The sequence below is a fragment of the Opisthorchis viverrini genome (genome assembly GCF_000715545.1).
Source record: "Opisthorchis viverrini unplaced genomic scaffold opera_v5_230, whole genome shotgun sequence".
Taxonomy (NCBI): Eukaryota; Metazoa; Platyhelminthes; class Trematoda; order Opisthorchiida; family Opisthorchiidae; genus Opisthorchis; species Opisthorchis viverrini.
Genome location: NW_008751885.1, coordinates 105004 through 125532, shown reverse-complemented (window position 1 = coordinate 125532; position 20529 = coordinate 105004). Strand labels below are relative to the sequence as shown.

Below are 20529 nucleotides of genomic sequence, written 5' to 3'. Positions count from 1 at the left end.
CTGGTATGAGAGACTCTGTGAGTGTCGCACGGACACCCCCCAGTATAGCTCAATGGGTCTCCGAGGTACACAAACCGCCACACCAAGTTAAGGTCCAGTCTATTCGTGACGGCTTTCTCTCGGCTTTCCCTGTTTAGGCTTAGGCAACCTGGCGCTCGTACTTCCTTCGGGTGGCATGGCAGCTAAGCACCAGAAGGATGCTACGGCTTAATACTTCTATTTCTTTTCTTTCTATTCACAACAGCCCGCAATTGTTGAGATGAGGAACACTTGGGAAAGGGTGGGTGAGCTTCCTTAGCCCACTAGAAAATCTAAGTGGATAGCGGAAGAAATGTCCATTAGTGGGTTGCCCACTCGTCCAGCTGTAGCACCCCTTCGGTGCCTAACTGCCACGCCACCCGAAGGTTGCACAAAGACTGGGATACTGCCAGTTTGCCCAAACCTAGAGAAAGGAAGTCGAGAGGTAGAGGTCACGTTGCCCATCAAAGAGGAGTAAATGAGCGCTCTTGGGAACCAAACAGTGAATACCACATGGACCTTGGAAACCTACTTCTTTAATGTGGGTTGTGATAGAAGGAACTAAGTTGAGCGAAAATAATTCTAAGAAAAAAGTATTTCACGATGGAGGAGCACTGTGTCTGAAAATGTGGTGATTGATAAAGAAAATCTTTGACATCACAACGTTACCACGAAGCTCACCTTGACCAAGCAGAGGAATTGGCGAATTCCATGTGTGGATGGCTGAAAGCCCGTCCATCTGTCATTGATACGGAGACATCTGCGGAGTCGTTAGTTGTATGTGATACGGACAGGCTGCTTTGATCGTTACATTCGTGTGCACATAGAGGTCCATCGCCAGGAAACGCGCGGCTATCCCCCTCATTTGCGTGACAGCTGTCATCGTTATCTTCTGGCATAGCAGATTTGTAGTCATCGGGAAAGGAACGTGATGATTGGGGATTGAATTCTCCAGAATGATGATTTGATCGGGTGGATTTCAGATTAAGGTGATTTTGCCCCATTAGGTCTCCCAACATGGCTGCCACAGAGGACGATGTTGAACTAGCAGTACCCAGGGGTTGTGAAAACATGGCACCTACAAGATAGATGCAGTGGACACGTATGAGATATGGCTGAAAAAAGCAACTCAGAGCGACAGTAAACCGTGCTCATGTCGACTTCGACAGGGTGGTCCAACCGTGAGGTAAACAACAGTGAAAATATGAAAAGGGGATTAATTTGAAGAATTATACATTTATTCTTGATGACACGTTGCTGCCAAAGTGTAGCCTACAAACATACGAGCGTTATTTCCTACTTGAGCACAATGTAATGCACATGGCTTCAAAACCTGGTTGCGAACTGAGATGGTTCATTTCACTGGTTTATCAGTCATAAGCCATGTACAAATGGCACGTCGGTTGCACCTGCTGGAGTTTCCCTCCCCAAAGAATGGGAGACCAGGGGAAGAGTGGTGAAGCATTGGGGACGACAGTACAAGTAGTTACAAGGGGAAAAAAAGGTAGCTACGTATCGAAGTACGGGCGACACTGGCTGTGTTACTGAGCCATGTCTGCCAGTATCCTCAACAATTGGTGAATTGATTTCCTGGAACCCATCCATGGAGACGGCAGTCATCGATCTGACTCAGGACATTGGTTAGTGCTACCATACTTCTTTGACCCGATCACTCCATCGGGCAAGAAGATGGGTGAAAAGGGCTCTGTGAAGTAAGAGGTCATCCACAATGCGAGGTACATGTCCAAGTCAGTAGTACCTATGGAACGTGAGAAACTAATCCATCGTGGGGAAGATCATTTTCCATAAAACCATCTGGCGTTCACAATGAATATTCCCGATTCATATCGTTCAGCTGTAGCATCCTTTCGGTGCCTAACTGCCATGCCACCCTAAGGTTGCATGAGGGCTGGGATACTGCCAGGTTGCCCAAACCTAGATAGGGGAAGTCGAAAGGTAGATGTCGGGTTCGAACGACGGATCTTGCAGTTAGTAAATTCGCGCTCTAACCACCGAGCCCATACCCCTAACAAAAAATCTGGACTGCGTACCTTTGATTGGAAATACCGCGAAAGTTACCGACGATCTACAGAGTCAGAAGCAGCCTCCAGGTCAAGAGTGCCACCAATCGAGAAACTGTTTTAATGTAAAGATATGGCCGATGTCCTCTTGATGGCGGTGAAACCCAACTTGACTCGACAATAGTCCAACCTGCGCAAAATAATGCCAGAGAGCACCTTGGAAGCGACAGGTACTAGGCTGATGCCACGATGGTTTTCACGTAGTGGGGGTCAGAGGGTGCAGAGAATATGACACAACTGTCGAACTCCTACCGGAGTGCGCCCAGCGGGTATCTGCTCAGCAGATACCGTATTGAACAGATTGCAGTGCGACCAGACACAAACTTCAGTGGGGAAAATTTCGTTCCTTGAAAGCCATCAACCAGGTCATACTGTCAGCCGCCCCAAAGAACGTACTCGCTTCGATATGCTTCTCTCGTGAAAAGTGAACCACTTTGTCATACGCCAGAATAAGAAAATTTCATGATTTCAAGACGAATGGAGTTCTTGGCATTGATGAGCATTTGGTCACAGTGAAATTTCTTCAACGGCACATGATACAACAAGAACATGCACACTAGGTTGGTGCAGAGAAAGAGAGAACACAAACACAAAGGTTGCAATGAGACAACTTCCGCCGAGCACAAACACAATCAAAGGTTGCAATGAGACAACTTCCGCCGAGACAGACGGGTTCGAGGGAAGAGCCCAGCGACATTGGGCATGTCTGTGAAGGCTACTATTTCCAGTTTCTGGTTTCCATAAGCTGGAGTCACTTAGGTTATAAGACCTCAATGTGCTGGACATTGCGGAAGCATGAATATTCATTAAGCAATCCGGTTGAATTTACTAGTCCCCGTTCAAATGCGATTTTTATTCGCTTCCATTGTGGAATTTCTTGGAAACCTTCGAGAGACAGGGGGAACTTGTAAACGTATGTGATGGATATTTATTCTGACATATTAGGAATAAACCTGACGAACAGTAGAATCACTGAATGTTGTGGAGAATTTGACGTACATCGGTAGTGTGTCTGATGAAGTCTGTGCAAGAATCTCAAAGGCTCGAATCATGTTTGATACTTTGTGCTACTTGTGGTGTCAAAAAAACATATCTCTAAACTTTAAGAGTCACGTGTACCAGGCTACATTAGGGACCGTGTTGTTGTATGGGTGCGAGGTATGGCCTCTGCGGACAGATGAAGTGATGCGTCTGCAAGTTTTTGACCATCGATGGCTCAGAAGCGTAGCTGGTTTTGGGTGCCGTCAGCGTGTTAGTAACGAGGTGACTGAAAAAAAGTATTTGGTTGTGTGGCCGGTACTTTAATCGGGGAAAACATCCAGCACTATCTACTACAATGGCTCGGTCATGTGCTACGCATACCGAAACACCGTCTACCGAGACGAGTGGTGTTCTCCGTGCCTCCCTCAGAATGGCGCAAACCGCGAGGTGAACAACGCGTGATTTGGCAGTAGGATGAAAGAGATCACGAAGAGTTTGGGTGCTGTTGTATATCTTCCAGGATGGGGTCCCCGTGGCCCCGCCAGTGCTTGGCTGGAGACGTTACGAGAAATGGAGGCTAGTCGATGTCGTTGGCGTTCGTGCTGTCAGTGTCCTTCCAGATTGTCTGAGTGAGCGCATAGAGGTGTAGACCAGGACTACTGTATGCCTTTAAATATAATTAGACGAACATTATGGTTGTACGGTACTGAAGCATCAGTGTCGACACTGATGTTGCTGTCTTTGATGATAATGATGAGAGTGCTTGTTAGGAAGTATCAACCTGGTCAAATATTCGAAAGCGCATTTTCTTATAGCAATTTATTTCTGAGTTTGATTGCGCACACAAAAACTACCGTTTCGCAGTGGTGACCGTCACACAAGCGCACCGATGCATGGTTGAAATAGAGACCTTACTGAACCGATGAGATTTACTTGCTTGACTGTAGACTAAAACTAAACTATGACTGTCAAAAGTCTTTAAAAAGTAGAAAAGAACAAATTTTCTGCCAAAGATTACCAGTATTAGTAAAAATCGTTGAGTGAGCGTTTGCCATTGGGATATAGAGAGGAAATGAGTGGTCACGAAACACATTCAGCCAGCTTCAGAGGAAGTGGTTATAACGATGGCATTCATGCGTTGTTTGAAATTTATTTGCTCCACACTTCACGTTCAGTACCAAATGTATGGTTGATTGCCTACCACTGCTATGCATAACTTGGAACGAATAGCCAGTGTCTCTATTGGCAACTAATGTTGGTAGTTGACTTATCTAACATAGTGGCAATGTCAGGACGAATACGTATGACCTGAACTGAAGGCTTAGCTTACTGATTAAGATTATTTGAGAGAAATTAGATGCCCGGACAGCTACCGAACCATGGGGAGGGTGCATATTTTCTTCACTTGTACCCAGGTGGGAGGCAGAATCTCCGATTGGTCATTCTACAAATTGTACAAATAGTCGCCCAGCTCCACCATAATTCACGAAAAAAAGCAGCCAATTCCAGGGCGACCCATCTTCCGCCACTACGCCCACAAAAGCGGAAGAGGAAGTGAGTGTCAATGAAGTGTCTGAATGCGGTCGTCTATTAACCTTTGAGCGATCACTGATGTAGTGAAAGTGAACGGAGGTTGTCGAGTGAATAGATCATCGCGTAAATGTGTCCAGGGGAGCAATCCAAGTCAACACCGTGGAGCCGGTTATTGTAAGACTGATTAGTATAGCGAGGGGATAAAGCCGTGAACTGGTGTTGGAGCATGCGAACACCTAGCAACACATGCAAACATTCGTTTCTGAACACGCGCATTGGTTGAATTGGCTGACAGATAGATGCACAAACTGCGCGTGATTGTGACGAACAAAGTCGAACACATTCACACGAGCATATGCAGGTACAAACATGGCGCGGCAGGTCACGTGAGCAAGCGGTTGTGAGACAGACTGTTGTTGCGCCTGCGGACGTGTGCGTGTGCAATAATAGTGAAACCGATCGAAATCGGACGGAATCAGACCGCCGCCGTGCGTGTCCGTCTAACAAAACGGTGGCATGGATATATGGATCGAACCAATTTATTGATCTATGTACATGTATTGCATTCAGCTTGGATAGAATCATCAAAGTAGGGAATTCCGGGCACGTCACCATCTAAATCTACAGTGGACATCACCCAAAAAGTTGAGTTGATGTGGGTTGTGTGGCGATGGCCAATCCCATTTACAGGATCAGTGTAGACTAACTGCGAAAAATCCACAGACATGCCTAATCCTATGAGACAGGCTGTCAGAAGTTCAAACGTAGCCAAAAAGACCTACCGATGCAAGCAGCGGCGGCAACCGCTGCGGCGGTTTTTGCATGTTGTTCTTCCTCTTCTTCGTTGGGATGAAGGAAACAGGAGCTGGAGGATGATAGGTGCGAGGATGTGACCGCCGGTGGAGCGGTGTGTGAATGCGACTGTGGCCCAGTGACAGTTGCAGTAGTCATAGTGGCTGTGTTTATGGTAGCAGTAAGACAGCACGCAGGTGCTTGATGGTGTACTCCTTGAGACTCATCAGTGTTGCTTGCAGGAGGTTTCACTTGACTGGAATTTTGTACCATAGCAGAATCTTGAAAATTATTCACACGGCACTAGAAAACAGAATAATCAGGGTAATCTAGTGGAACTACTGACACTACAATGGGTTTTGACCTTCAGACAAATGCAACATGAACATTAATGATCCACTAACAATGAAACACCTAAGGCAGTGGTTCTCAACCGGAAAAGTTCAAGGGGTCACGAGGTAGGAGGCACTAGATTTGAAAATGATAACTACTACCGAAGATTGATATACTTTAATGCAATATGTGCACCGACGCGAAAATCACCTTCAAAGTCATGAGCGAAGTAACAAGTGTATGTTAAGGGTGGTTGAAGAACCAGTCGTTCGATGGATTCAGTCGAATGTGTACGGAGAGTTGAATTTTGTCGCCAGTCTCACTTTATCCTACTAAGGCAGATTAGTTGGACACGCGGTTTCCCCGGAGTATGAGCCGATTGAGCGCGGTACCTAGGCGTGAATTTCCACTTATATGATAGGATCGACTGAGCTGTGATTGGTTATCTCATCGTTTCTACCAAGATCCCTACCTGTAAACGTCATTCCCGAAGCGTATGTTGGAAGCTGAATGAAACAACAGGAAGTGATCGAATGCATGTTGCTCTCCCAACACCTTATACTTATTTACTCTGTTGAAAGGAAACACGCTGAAGGAAACTAATGGTTGGTTATTATATCAAGACTTGTTATGGCATTGCGTCCGAAGTATGTTAGATATTTTAATCGTCTTTATACGGCCACTGATGAATCAAACCCATTGGTGTGATTATTGTGCCGTTTTGAGGCAATCAATGGACACGGACTTCATGTTACAACCTAAGGCATTATTGTTTAATGAAAGCTACTTCCCTTTCATATGGGACGTTAGTTGGCAGTACAGCTTCCTACTCCCGGATACTGCTTTCCTGAACAAAGTTCGAGTCGAACAAGGCCACGAAAACTGCATGCGAAGTACATGTCACAACCGGCGTAACCATGAAGCGTGAGTAATTCATTTATTGCGGGAGAGTTCCTTCTTCCTAGGACCATCGGGCGTACCTTAACATTACTGATCCGATGTTCCCACCAGACCCGATCAATGCTTCGGAGATACCAATGTTCAAACACTGACAGCTTTCGTACGTCCTTCGTGCGTAGAGGCTACGTCTCTGATCCATAAAGCAGTATAGATCGCAGCGCCGCAGTGTAAACTCCGCCCTTGACAGAAACTCACGCTATGTCGCCGCCATAGATGGCGGAGGTTGGTAGACGTTCCCCTGATCTTGATATGAGGATTAATCTTGTTTATAGCCACCCCACCGGAACTAATGCAGCTGCCCAGTCAAACAAATCTAGCTACCACACCGATTGGCTTGTCTGCAAGCATGAGGTTTGGGTGTGATCACACCCAGTTTTGTGGCGTAATTTTAGACTCTGCAGGCGTGAAGCGTGTGTTAAGCCGTGCAACACAATCATCTAGGTTATTTAAAATGGTTTGCATTTTCGAGGGATCTGAACCAACGAGAGCAATATCGTCCGCATACTCAACGAATGTGAGGGAACGTCCCGAGAGTATTTCAACTCCCGAGGTTTCGGAGACAGGCAGAGAAATTTCAAGTAGCACAGTTATAACAAAGTTGAGAAGGTGAGTAGGTGTCTTACACTACTGGACGTGGTGAACTCAGGCGAAAGATTGCCGTGTACCCCTACGCTCCCACAGGAGTTCGCATACAATGTCCTCATAAGGGATATAGATCGGAAGGGACACCTTAGGCAACCTGGCAGTATCTCAGCCACCGTGCTTCCGTCGGGTAGCATGACAGCTAGGCACCGGAAGAGTGTTACAGCTGAGCGATTCTTTTTACGCAAAATAATTCTAGTGACGGGTAGCAGGATCTCACGCTGGATTTCTGTTGTTGACGGTTGGTGGGTGTCGATCCCCCACTCAGGCCCACTGGGTTCTTCCAGCGGTTGTGTTGAAGGAAACTAGCTGAACTGTCCTTTGAAGTGTTCAGGTCATCGCTCAAGATGACGGTTGAGGCAATGAATTGCAGTTCCATCTACTTCGCATATTATCTCACTGACATCTGCCTTCTGTTGATCGATTGATCGAGTCCGTTGAAATAGGGCGCGGTTGTTACCTGCAGCGAAAGCCTTCTTGATCTCCTGGGCCTTTGAAATCCACCAGCGTCCTCTGTGTCATTCTTCAAACTCCTGATTATCTGGTTTCTGAGAGAACTACGTGCACCATCACAGTCGCTAGTTGCTGATATGGCGGTCCTGTCAGCAATAAGATCTGCTAATCTCGATGATATCCAGTATTCATTTAGTCAAGTCAGATGGCTTGGACAGATAGTTCTGAAAGCTGAGAGTATAGCTTCTTTAACCTGCCCTCATTCAGCCTACAATCAGTCTTCGACATCTGCATCACAGTGCGCTTTCAGTAGCTTTCTAGCCAAGTCAGCTACGTACTTTTGAGCTAATGAAACTTCCGGAAGTTAATGAATGGGACTGCTCTACTTTCGCACGCGTACTGCTGACGAAAGTGAAGTGATAACCGGGGTCGCACAATGGCATGATCAGAGTTAAGTTGCGTACACCAGAAGGAACGGCAATCTTTGATTGACGTTCTCCATCCGTGGACTGACTGGGTCCATGGCTATTTTGCGATTGGTATTCTTTAAGTGCCTCGATGTGAGCGTACTGGCCAGGAACAAACGATGATGTGCGAACAACTGAAGCAGTTGCCCCCATCATACATTGAGCATCGACTCCAAACCTACCACCCGACTGCGCTTCTTCCGGACTTATTCGTCCAACTTGAGCATTCATATCACCCACTGGGACTACAATAACCGTCCTTCTTGCTGATCGAAGCAGTCATGATAGATCTTGTATCAGGGCCGCAACATACATCGACAGATGAGGGAAGGAAGGTTTGAGCAGGAGATGTCTGTTGCCCAATTCGACGTTAATTATGAATCTTAAAGACTGCAAAGTGGACCAGGTCTTTTGAGATTAGTAGGTAATTATTATAGTTTATTTTTCTGGGTAAAGGTTTAGACACGGAACAGTGGCCTGGAGGTCGGTAGACAGGTTAGTGGCGTTATCGCTCGATGGGTAGGGAAGGGCCGTAGAGGAAGGCCGGCGAGCGAAGGGCCGCAGAGGAGAATGATACTTCACGGTTTACCAAGCCGAAGAAGGGGGTATGAATGAGGTACCCCACCTTGAGCCTTTGACTCGAAAGTTTGAACCGCGAGGCAGCGGTTTTAAGGGTTTTCTTGAGGAACCCTTCCCGGAGCTACTGACTGAATAGTATGATCCACTTGGCTGTAGGGGGCCGGCCTGGTCCTAACGCAGCTGCGCATAGCAGGTGCCTTTTGAGCAGCACCAGACTCTTTGGTTTTAAAAGTATTTCGACCGTATTGAATAATGCGTCGGTGGTCACGGTCTACCGCTGGGCGATCGGAGTGTGCGGTTTTTAAGACCGACTTTTTCTAACCTATCCTTACTTGGGGGAAGTCAGCATCGCTGCTTCCATGAATACGGACAGGCTGGTCACCTGGGGCAAACGCATTACTGCCTTCACACTCCTATCGCAGAGGACAGTACGACTTTACATCCCAACTGCCTCGTGCTGACAGATGTAGCCATGACAGATCACAATAAAGCCCATCTTTCCCAGTTTGAGAAATGCAGTCTGTCGAGGAGTATGCCGATTCGACAAACGGACATGGTTTACCACCTCAGTCTGTATTAATCTTTAAAGGACCAGATAGCCATGCAGCGTAAGGTGGATCCCAGTCTAGCAAAGCGGCTTAGTTCTGGGGCTCAATGCGGCTCTCACGCAATAAATACTACAAACCGTCGCATCAGACATCTGAGCTCATGCTAGACGCTTTGAGGTGGACGACCGAAGTGGGGTCTTGTATGCGTGCTTTAGAGAAACGACATACAGCGACAGAAATGCAGCGCAAGATTTCGGAGAGAGATACCTGTTGCAGGATTTGACACAGTACGGACTTAAGGGCTACAAAGTGGATGGCATCTCTGGAGTTTAGTAAGGGACTATTTTTTGAATTTACTGGGCGATAATTTAAACAGACGACAATGGTTAGAAGATGGACAGGTGAAGCGAATGCAGTGAAGCCTTTGAGGCGTGAGGAATGTGGAAGACGGCCCTCGAACCAAGACCTGAATGAGCAAACAACACTTCCCGTTTTCCTGGACTGATAAGGGGGATTGTTTTTGGTGATCCATCTTGCGTCTTTGACTTAACGGTCTGGGCCAAAACGCGATGAGAGAACGTAAGGTTTTGTCCCGTTATTCAGACCGCAGCCTTTGGATCATAGGTCTAACGCACAGGGCATTGTGTAGTAGGGTTTCCTGAGACTACCCAAAGCTAATGGATTAAAAGTTTGGCCCACCTAACTGTAGGGAACTGGCCTAGCTGGAGGGTGCAGGATGTAAGTCATTGATATCTCATTCCTGATGCCATTTGGAACCACATCGGGCTCTTGGTAAGTTTTAAGTCCATTTCGATTTTATTGGACAATTAGCTGAGAAGTTGATCTCTCCATATTTCACGCAACACCTCGTGGGATAGCGGTGTAGTGTCCTTCCTTGGATGTGGCCCCTTTTGGATGATAGTCTTATTATCGTGCGAAGTAAAACCGCAGTAATAAATGCGAATTCTTAACTGCTATACACTCATGAAGGATTACCTGATAGAGAGTAGAAAGGAAAAAGGACGATGATTTATTTAAACAGGCTTATAACTCTAGGGAAAACGATCAAGAACAATGTAGATACACCTGGGGACAACAGCGAGATGAACGCATGTGAATATCCTTATCCAAACAAGACTCCATCACTGAGAATAACGCAACATCCATTGCCAACCTGACTCGATATAAGCCCACCATACTATAAAAAACAGATCAAACTTACCTGGGGATTGTCAGAGGAGCAAACCGCATGATCAGATGACACAGGAGTAGTCCGAGCCACAAAGGCTTTGGCAGCAGCTACGGCAGCAGCAGCAGCGGCTGAGACGGCTGGAAGGTTAGCAGCGGCAGCAAGTGCCGCAGAATCATGATTACCGCTTTCGATTAGATCGTGTTTTAAACCGTAACGAAGGTTCCCACCACTGACTGTTGGCGTAAGGCGTGATGGTGAAGCAGAAACACTAACACTACCGGGTGCGCCACCTACGACTGGGAGGTGTTGGGCCCAGTAACCAGCAGCTGCTGCCGCGGCTAGGACAGCAGAGGTTGACGAAGAAACCGAGGTGGTTACTGCTCCGGAAACCGGGTGCTGAGTTGCAAATACTGGAACAGCATGCGTTTCTACAGCAGACGAAGGCGTAATTTGCAGGACATTGTAGGAAGAAAAGCATGTGCCAGAAGTGTTTGTTAGTGCGCCACTTGCGGGCAACACACTGGTCAGAACACTGGGATGTTGGTGGGTCGTACACGCGGAATTTCCATGGGAGCTGAGTAGCGCGCCAGTGGTTGTACTGTCACAGGCGAACTGAGGTAGTGGAATTGTGAGGAGAGTTGGTGCTGAGGACACGGAGGAACTAGATGAGAGTAAATGTGGCTGTATAGGTGTAGGGGTATTTGAAAGCAAATGGTAAGTTGTCTGCGATGTAGCCACAGCATTAGGATGTTGCAGCACCGCCGCCGGGTGATGAGAGGATTCTGCGACCACAGCTAGTACTGAAGAACAGGGTACGGGTTGACTAGTGCTGGAAACTGATACCAAAGGAGTGAATGTTCCCAAACTATGAGGATGGGCATACAACGTGTGCTGGATATTGGAAGACGACAGCCCCACATGATCCACAACACCAACAAGTGGCGCAGGTTGTGCATTGCTACTTACATACATGTCTTTCATCGGAGTTGCAATTGAGTCTGAGGCTGAAACGATATTGGAACTAATGGAAAGTGGTTGCGATGGATGAGATCTATCAGAACTGGGAAGGGACGTAGCAACAGCCATTAATGCTGTAGCAGTGGGTGGTTGTAAAGGAATAACTCCTCTGGAGCTGATCTGATTCGAGAGCATGGGTGCACTACGGGAAGATGATAAGGCTGTGTTTGGGTCTTCTGGTAAGTGATCCAGTCGAAATTGAGTCAAGTTATCCATGTTTGCACGGAGTGGTCGTTTGTCCATTGGGGTGGAAATGTGGCGGTACTTGCAAGCGGGACCACGTGAACAAATGCCGTTGAGATAGTCCTACAAAGCAAGAAAACAAGGACGTTGGATAGGCAAAGATATCAAGGCGGACATTCAGAAATTTTCAGTTAATTAAACGCTTCAGCCATTCGTTCGTTTGTGAACACAGCTGATCTCTGTATTCATCAACGACGACGAAGATTCACGCGGTTCCGTTCAATTGACTCAAATGAAGTGTTCTGCTTTGCAATCACAGCACATGGTTGCTAATTACGATCAATAACAGTGAGCGTTTGACCCCGGAGCATCACTGGCTTCTGTCTTGAGCGATGTCTATATCAGGTGCAGCCGGGGAGAATGGATCAAGTGGTCCCAACAGAGCTTCACACACATTCAGCACTGAACACGATATTCAGGGGGATTTATGCGTACCAAGTCGAGATTGGTCACAAAGTCAATGAACAGCTGCCTTGGGTGGGAAATTCCAAAAATCAAAATGCTCTACCGAAGGGGAGGAAACCAAGTAAAACGAAGAGCTTTAGTAGCGTTTCGAACACTATCGTCATAAACAAGTGCCAATAGAGCAATGCTGCCATACTAGATGTACTGTTCCAACAACAGGTACAGAAATGCAGAAAATGCTAGTAAGAATCAACCACAAATTTCTTGAAATCTAAAAAATCGAAGGCTAATGTGACGGTCAAATCAATTTTGGCCGGAGATCGTCCCTTTGTTGTCCTTTCACACAAGCCCTGTGAAAAGGTTACATTTACTTGTAAAGTGATACTGGCAAATGGCGGAACAGCGAGGAACAATCAGCTGATCGTCCTGTGGTGGCCATTATGCAATCCGAGAAGCTATCGAATCCATTCAAAACTACCAGGCAAATCCTGAGAGTTTCACAACTACCCTATTCCATTCACCTATAAGTGGGACAGGGAGGTAAGAACCAAATCTTGAGCATTCAATTCAGATTTTCACAAGGATGTGTCCTAAAAATGATGAAGACTGTATAAAGGGGTCAAAATATTCTACTTTTTACCAAGTCTGTTGGTCTCAGGTTACGCATCGGCCAAACCGTTTCAGTCAGATAAAATCTGAACTATGATATGGGTATTGCGTTGACGGCAAGAGCTGAAAGACTGAAAAAACTGTAACAGTGGCACTGTAAAAGACGCCTTTTATGGAAAACATCTGAAACTCCTGCAGAGTTCCGAGAATACGTATATCACTATTCTGCCTGGCGACTTTAATGTCGTTGGAGAGAGTGGACAAATGCAAGAGCCATTTCGGCGGGAGAAGCGACAACAGTGCCCACTTCCTACAACTGTACTAGTGATCACTATCGACCCGTTGCAAGTACAAACTTTCAGCAAAGAACGGTGGTTGTGCGACAACCACCAACACAGAGTTCTACTGGGCATCCCAGCAACGCACTGATGTCAGCTCGTGTTAGGGGGAATTCCACACTGGTACTGTTTTGCCGCTCGCAGTTAGACGCTGCTAAAGCCAAGAAGCCTATCTCGATTGACCAAAAGATCGGTGCAGCATAGAGGCGAGCACTGATCGACCGAAAGTCTAGACCCGACAGCCAAACATGATCCACTATTCGCCGAATGCCGGTTGTCAATGTCGCATTAAGGTTGTCGCCGCATACAAGTTATATACGACGCGCTGTACAAATGTTTTGACCCAATTTTGGGCGTGAATACAAGTTGTGAACATTTGGTGGTTGTTTTGACGGGAACGCTAGTTCGGAGGTTCAGATCGAGAACTGAGCTGAGAAAGTACCATTATTACACCTCGATTGATGAAGAAACGTTTGCAACAAAAGCGTCAAGCCACAGCTCGATCATCAACTGGACGGTTTGAGCTACCAATCCTCCATTCGGTGTAGTCGTGTGGATAGTGTTACCTAACGCCCTCCAAACCAAACAGCAAGAGTAGTGACCACATAAAAATTAAACACAGACGGCGATATTGTGCTGAAGACTGTCGTTCTCTTTGGAACACATGAACGGATCCGGTCATGCCATGTTTCATTTAGTTTCCCAGCGATTAAGACGACATATCGCAGTGGTATTCACTGCCTACAAGCTTCGGTCGTCAAAGAAGTTAATCAGCAGTGAAGGCGAAAGGAGTCGGTTGGTGAAGTCATTACAGAGGACAGCTCGAAAGTCCGTCCAGACCCTCACCACCTGTTTCGAACTACGACGAGGGGCGATTCAGCTGGCCTAAGATGTCAACCATAACGACCAACGCAATACCAGTCCCACAATGGCTTGCAAGCTGCTTCATTTTCACGGAATATGAGATCCAAAAAAAAATCACGCTTCTCAAGAGAAACAAGGCAGCTAGTTTCGACTCTCTTCCCTCCGTTTTGCTCACGGATGCATAAAAACTGGTTCACAATGACTAAAGTTATGCAGGGAATTCGGGAGACGAATGAAGTGCTATCGCTGTTAGGTTGCTCACAGACATCTTTTCACACACTCGCGAGAAACAGAACGGTGAAAAACAGAGTTCCGTCCGAGTTGTGGGTGAACTAACATTCTAACCTAGCGACAATTTTCCGAACGCCTCAACACGTACCAATAGTTGCTGCCTTCTTAGATCTAAAAGCAACATTCAACTAGGTCGATCGCGCCACTTTGTGGCGAAGAACATTTTCGTCACACTTCTCCGATCCTTATATTCCAACAGCTGTGGGCACGGGAAAGTATTCTGCTGAGTTCATCACCAGAAGTGGTGTCCGTTAGGACTACCCTTGTCAAATCTCAATTTCGCAATTGAAGAAACGTTCGCTATGTTTCCCACTCCTGACGTGGAGATTCTTCCTGGGAAACACTTCAAAGGCTTGAAGTACACGGACAGTTTTGGGCTATTGGGTTCAGGTTCCATCCAGATACAAAGTGTACTAAACAGTCCAAATAAAAATGTCACGCGTTTTATGTTCTTTGCAACTATCAAAATGTAAATTGTTATTAATAATGTGTGTAAGCGACCACCAGAGCTGGTCATGGTATCAAAACCACCAGAGATAATTGGCGGATTTAGCTATCCAGGCGGTTATATCCCGTCGGATGACAGTACTGCCGACGAACTAAATCACATCAAAATACCAATCAGTCTTTAAGCTGCAACACCGTTTCAGTGCTTAGTTGCCATGCCGCCTGGAGGAAGCATGAGGGCTGCGATGCTGCCAGGTTGCCTAAACCTAAATAAAAACAGTCGAGATGCTGGCTGTGGGTTCAAACGACGGAAAACCGTTCAGCTGTAGCACCCTTTCGGTGCCTAACTGCCATGCCACCCTAAGGTTGCATGAGGGCTGGGATACTGCCAGGTTGCCCAAGCCTAGACAGGGGAAGTCGAGAGGCAGAGGTCGGGTTCGAACCACAGACCTTCCGGTCAGTAAATTCGCGACTTAATCCGTGAGCTACCCTGAACCTGTTGACACTCATTCTGCTTTCCTTCAACTAAGGTCAACGTGCCACTAGTCAGTCGGTGAAGGCTGGTATATACAGTTGCGGCAGTGCGCCCAGTCGCTGTGCATTAAGATGAGAGAACGTAGCTCCTCCCTGACCATCGGCTTCGTAAAAGCATTGCACACACATAATGGAACATGTTATTAACAACTCTGAAAGGTGACGAGTGGTCTTTGGCAACAAATAAACTACGGGTGCAATCGACAGATTGTTTTGGCTGCCTCGACTTCGCTAGCCTGGTCATGTGCTCCGTAGACCAGGTGATTGGTTGTCTCTATGTGCCCTATCAGGCAGGTTCTCATCGGAAGATACGACAAGGTGGACAACGCGTGACCTGGGGACTGCGGCTGCTCCGATGGTGTTACATCCATTCTGCTGTTGATCATTGGCCCGCTGTTCTATACCCCGTCTATCTCAAACCACCCGCTGGCATAGGCTGCGGCGACCCGAACGACCGTATCCACATACGTGCTTCACGGTTGTGGAAAACAACCGAACCGAAAAGAGCGATCAAACATTACGAAATTCAAGCAAGATAGAAGAGCAGCCTCTTCGTCAGTTATCCACAAGCCAACATGTGCAGCGTTTTCCCATCCAATATGTCATTTACGGTCATATCCAGCAATTAAATCATTCGTAACCTAAACTGTACCATGCCTTAAACCAGTAACCACAGTCCGTGAATGGATTACTATGACCACCCAAAGAGTGATAGCTAGAGCAGCTGTGATATTATGGAGCCGTCGGTTGCACAAATGCTTGGGAAAACTAGAGAAATTAGACAATTTTGTTGGTGATTGTGGGGCGGCGAAACGTCTCAATCTAGAGTGATAACTAGGATCACCGAAATAATTTAAACGACCTGCGATCCATTTCCCCATGTACCGAAGCCGGTTTTCGATGTTAAAGATAAATATCTCTTTTCACTTTGAGTATTAGCCACTTGGTAGTACAGTGGGCTTCCAAGCGGGTGCTTTTAATCGGTATGTTAGGACAAAACCACTGCACACAAGCTTCATAGAGATAATCCATCGGTTAGGATGGGAAGCTGCCGACTCGAAGGTCCGTGGTTTGAATCCCACTTTATTTTTCCAATTTATTTTTCCTAGGCTTGGGTAACCTGACAGTATGTCAGCCCTTGCGCACCTCTTGAGTTGCACGGCAGCTGTGCACGGAAAGTGTTATTATCGCTTACACATGCTTCATGAACTTGGAGAATCATTTAGAGTTTATGAAATAGAACAACAAACAATACGCAAAGAACAAAGAATGAACGTGCCGACGACAGATTAGGATGAAAATCTAACTGTGCTGTATCGCTAATTACATGGCTATGTTAATCTGATAAAAGTAGACGTTGTTCTGGTGTGAATTACCTGTTGAGTCCTTACACAGGTAATGTTCCTCGAGGAAAAAACAAGTAATAACCCAATCTTATGGATAAAAAAAACACTGGTTAGCTCTTTTCGAGAAATACACTCATTTGCAAATCAATTTGGTTTTCACGAGAGACTCAACTGAATCTCTCATTTATGATATTCTACAACTGAATGTGCTGCGCACAAGCCGCCTCATGTTGCAGTTGGCATATTCGAGATATCGCAGTATATTTTCATAAAGGAAACTACCCACAAGGTCGAAGAGTTTTCAGCAACCGGTCAGCTCTTGTTTGCAACGATCTCAAGAGGTAGAACAAACTGGAAGTGGCATAACAAAAGGTTCCTAGGCCATTTAAATCTTCATAATGAAGCAAATTTTAAAAAAATCGCTGTGAATTATGTGGATATCACGGATACATTTAATCCTCCTCGTTATTTAGTTTCCGGTTCCTATAGTGTTAAAAATCGGCACCGCACAGTGAGTAACTTTATTCAGAGAAGAAATCTCGATGATATTGGATTAAAAAGTTTCATACATGTCATTGTGGGTAAGATTAGAAAGACAGTTCTTCCATTCATCCCAAAATCACTTCAATGCGGTTATCCAACCAAGATAGTCGGCGATAAATTTTCCAGCCAATTATCCTTCATTTCCTACCAGTGATGCTACTTCGAACACTGAGAATTGGGTCACATAGCCCGAGTACCACCAATCGAAATCTCTATAAACGTAAAGATACAACCCGTCAAACTAACTCATGTTTGGAGCAGATGCTGACTCCAGTTTCCTCAGACTCACGCGTGGGATAAGGGAGGATGTTTTGTTTTTACTACCAACGTTAACTAGTGACAAGGAAAACAGAGCTAACGTCGTACATTTGGTACCACAGTCTATGCAATAAATGACATTCGTGAAATGCAATCCCAATTTTAATGTGGAGGCTGCAAAGAGAGGGAGCTGCAAAACACCGGAACATGGTTGAAAATAAATATACTCAACAGATGCGGGAAAACTCAAGAAAGCTGATCAGTTAAAACCAAGACAAATGCAAGAGCACAAAAGCGTGATTAACAAGATTACCTTGCAAACCGGCGGCATCTCCTCGATCGTTGAGTTAGGATTCGATCCATCATGATTTTGATCGAGTTCGTTTGGCAGAAGTCCGGTGAGACGAAAGATCTCTTCATCCTCACGACTGTAGTGTAGAAATTTACAAGCTGGTCTACGACATATGGAATTTTGATAGTCATGACAGAAAATCCGTTCCGAACGCCTGATGGGACAGTGGGAGGAATAGCCAATGAGGAGCTTTAGGTTTCTGCATTCCCGTACTACTGTGCTCATAAAATGAGGATGTAAAGATGAGTAACAGAAAAAATGATTATGGCAAAAGAGCCTGGTATACCAATCGTAAACAACCGGGTAGCATATGCAGTGATCCCAATCTAAAGAGAACCACTTCGGAGAGGAAATCCTATACGGTCGAACTTTTTTCGGTCCTGGCTTGTTGAATCCCCCTACCGAGAAAATACACTTTGTCACCTTCCACCAAAAAGTAAATGCAACGAGCGAGGATTACGGGTTGTTCTAAACATGCAGTTTGTTCACGCATGACCAGTACCGTCTGCTCAACTGACCAAACAGACATGACTACAACTTAGGTGAGAGAATACAATAAGGTCACAGCAACGACCACTGAAAGAGGAGGATATCTGCACCTGGTCAAGTTTGACCAGAACGCCCTAACCCAATATCACTCGAGAACTTGGCTGCATTCTTTATTTCACCTGCTTTCCTATCAGAGCTGATTTAGAAAAAAATAGTACAACCACTATAAACTAACCATACAACACCGATCGTTTGTATTAAAGTCTATAAGATGCGTGTAGACAGAGTGATTAGTGATCTCGTGGTTAGCAGTTTCGGGTTGTTTCCTACCAGGTCACACTCACCGGCTGACTTGCACAACCGACGAATTTCATTTTAGACGTGAGTCTTGAGTTAGCCGGTGAATGACTTATTCTAACAATCTGACTACCGGTGACTAGTCGGAGTCGTTTATTCGACCATTAAGCCAGGGGACCTGAATTTTGCCGGATTTTCATGATAAAGACGTCTTCCGATCCTGAAAATCTCAGTCACATCAGGGTATTTTATCACCAGTGAGACTCATCGGGTGGGTTTAGAGGGATTTCCAACAGCACAAAATGTTAATCCAAACAGTTCTGGTGATCCTGTTGCAATGACTCGCTCCAGCGCTCGAAGGACTCCACCGCGCTTAGTTCTAATCGACAGCATTCTTTGCGCCGTGTGACTCAGTAAAACTCAATAAAACTTCATGGGGTGAACATTTGTTTGTTGTGCAAACATATAGATCGAGATGAGCCTACACCGAAGACGCAGAGAGTAAGGAATAACTATTTGACTCCCAACGCGGCTGCACAACACACATCTTTTGAGCAGTACTGGACTCTGTTTGTAATAGTATATCGACCGTAGTCAATAATGCATTGGCGATCCATGGTCAACCATTAGGTGATCAGAGTGCGCAGATTTTACAGCCGACCTTTTCAAATCCATCCTTCTTCCGGGAAAGGCAACATCACTACTTCCGTAAATATGGACATGTAGGCGAGAAACCCCTTACTATCTTCACACTCTCATCAGAGAGTACATATGTATCCCCAAGAACGCCACATAATACGGTTACTCGTGATGCGGGGTCTCGTCGTTCTTCGTCGGATTGTCCCCGTTGACTTTCCTTGCATGGTCGACTCTTGAGTAGCCGAATTCCAGTCAGAGTAGCTCGCAGGATGATTACGGCACCGAGGCCCGATCACCAGGTCAAGGTGACTGCTTTAGGTCGGCGGTTAGGACAACTACTCTGCATTCCAGAGGACTGTCTGCCTCGCAGAGCTCTTTTTGTCCGTCCACGTGCTGAGCGGAAGCGAAAGCAAGGTGGACAGTGTATGACCTGTCAACGAAGTTCGGTAGCCCTAACCATTAGATGGAGTGGGGTCAACAACTACTGCCTCCCTTGAGGGGGGACCCGGGACTCAACTCAAAATGAATAACGACACTACCGGACATGGCTCAATCGCAGTCATCATCATCATCAACGACAGCATGACATCAGTGTTCAACACCAATGCTTCATTGCCGTACAACCATGACTAATTTGAAAGCCTTATTGTAAAGAAAAGAATAAAGATGGATGGGGGGAGGACTTAGTGCTAGCTTAACACAATCATTCCGAGGTGCCTACACCTCCAGACATTCACTCAGGCAATCTGGACAGAAACTGAAAACAAGAACGCCACTGATATCGGTTGGCAGCCATATCTTGTAGTGTCTCCAACCAGGCACAGTGAGGATCACGCGGTCCCCACCCTGGAAGGCGAGTAGCACCAACAGCACCCAAGCGTTTCGTGATCTCCTTCATACTCCTGTGCCAAGTCAAGGGTTGGTCACCTCTCTGTTTACGCCACTCCGAATTGGGCATGGAAAACAGTGCTCTCTTCGGTAAACGATGGTTCGGCATACGTAACACATGTCCCAAACAACGCAGCTTCTAGCGCTGGACACATTCTTCAATGGAAGTACCCGTTACACAACCGAAAACACGCTTTCTAACTGCCTCGTTACGGATTCGCCGACACCAACCCACGCGAGCTACGGTTCTGAGACAACGATTGTCGAACACCTGAAGACGTCTCAGTTCAGCTGCTCGAATAGGCCAAGTCTCACAGCCATACAACAAACCAGCCCGTACTGTAGCTTGATACACACGTCCCTTCAGATTCAGGGATAAACCATTCTGAC

At 46.2% G+C, this 20529-nt stretch overlaps 1 protein-coding gene across 1 annotated transcript in view; it reads right to left on the bottom strand.

Annotated features, from left to right (window-relative positions):
- Positions 1–20529, bottom strand: part of T265_14630 (hypothetical protein) — a gene marked incomplete at both ends in the record, with an annotated part of 53750 nt that overhangs the window by 24677 nt on the left and 8544 nt on the right. The window contains 4 exons of the mRNA XM_009174494.1: positions 700–1096; positions 5378–5708; positions 10610–11902; positions 17788–17980. Of these exons, the coding sequence (XP_009172758.1) occupies positions 700–1096; positions 5378–5708; positions 10610–11902; positions 17788–17980 (2214 nt within the window). The remainder of the gene's footprint in view (positions 1–699; positions 1097–5377; positions 5709–10609; positions 11903–17787; positions 17981–20529) is intronic.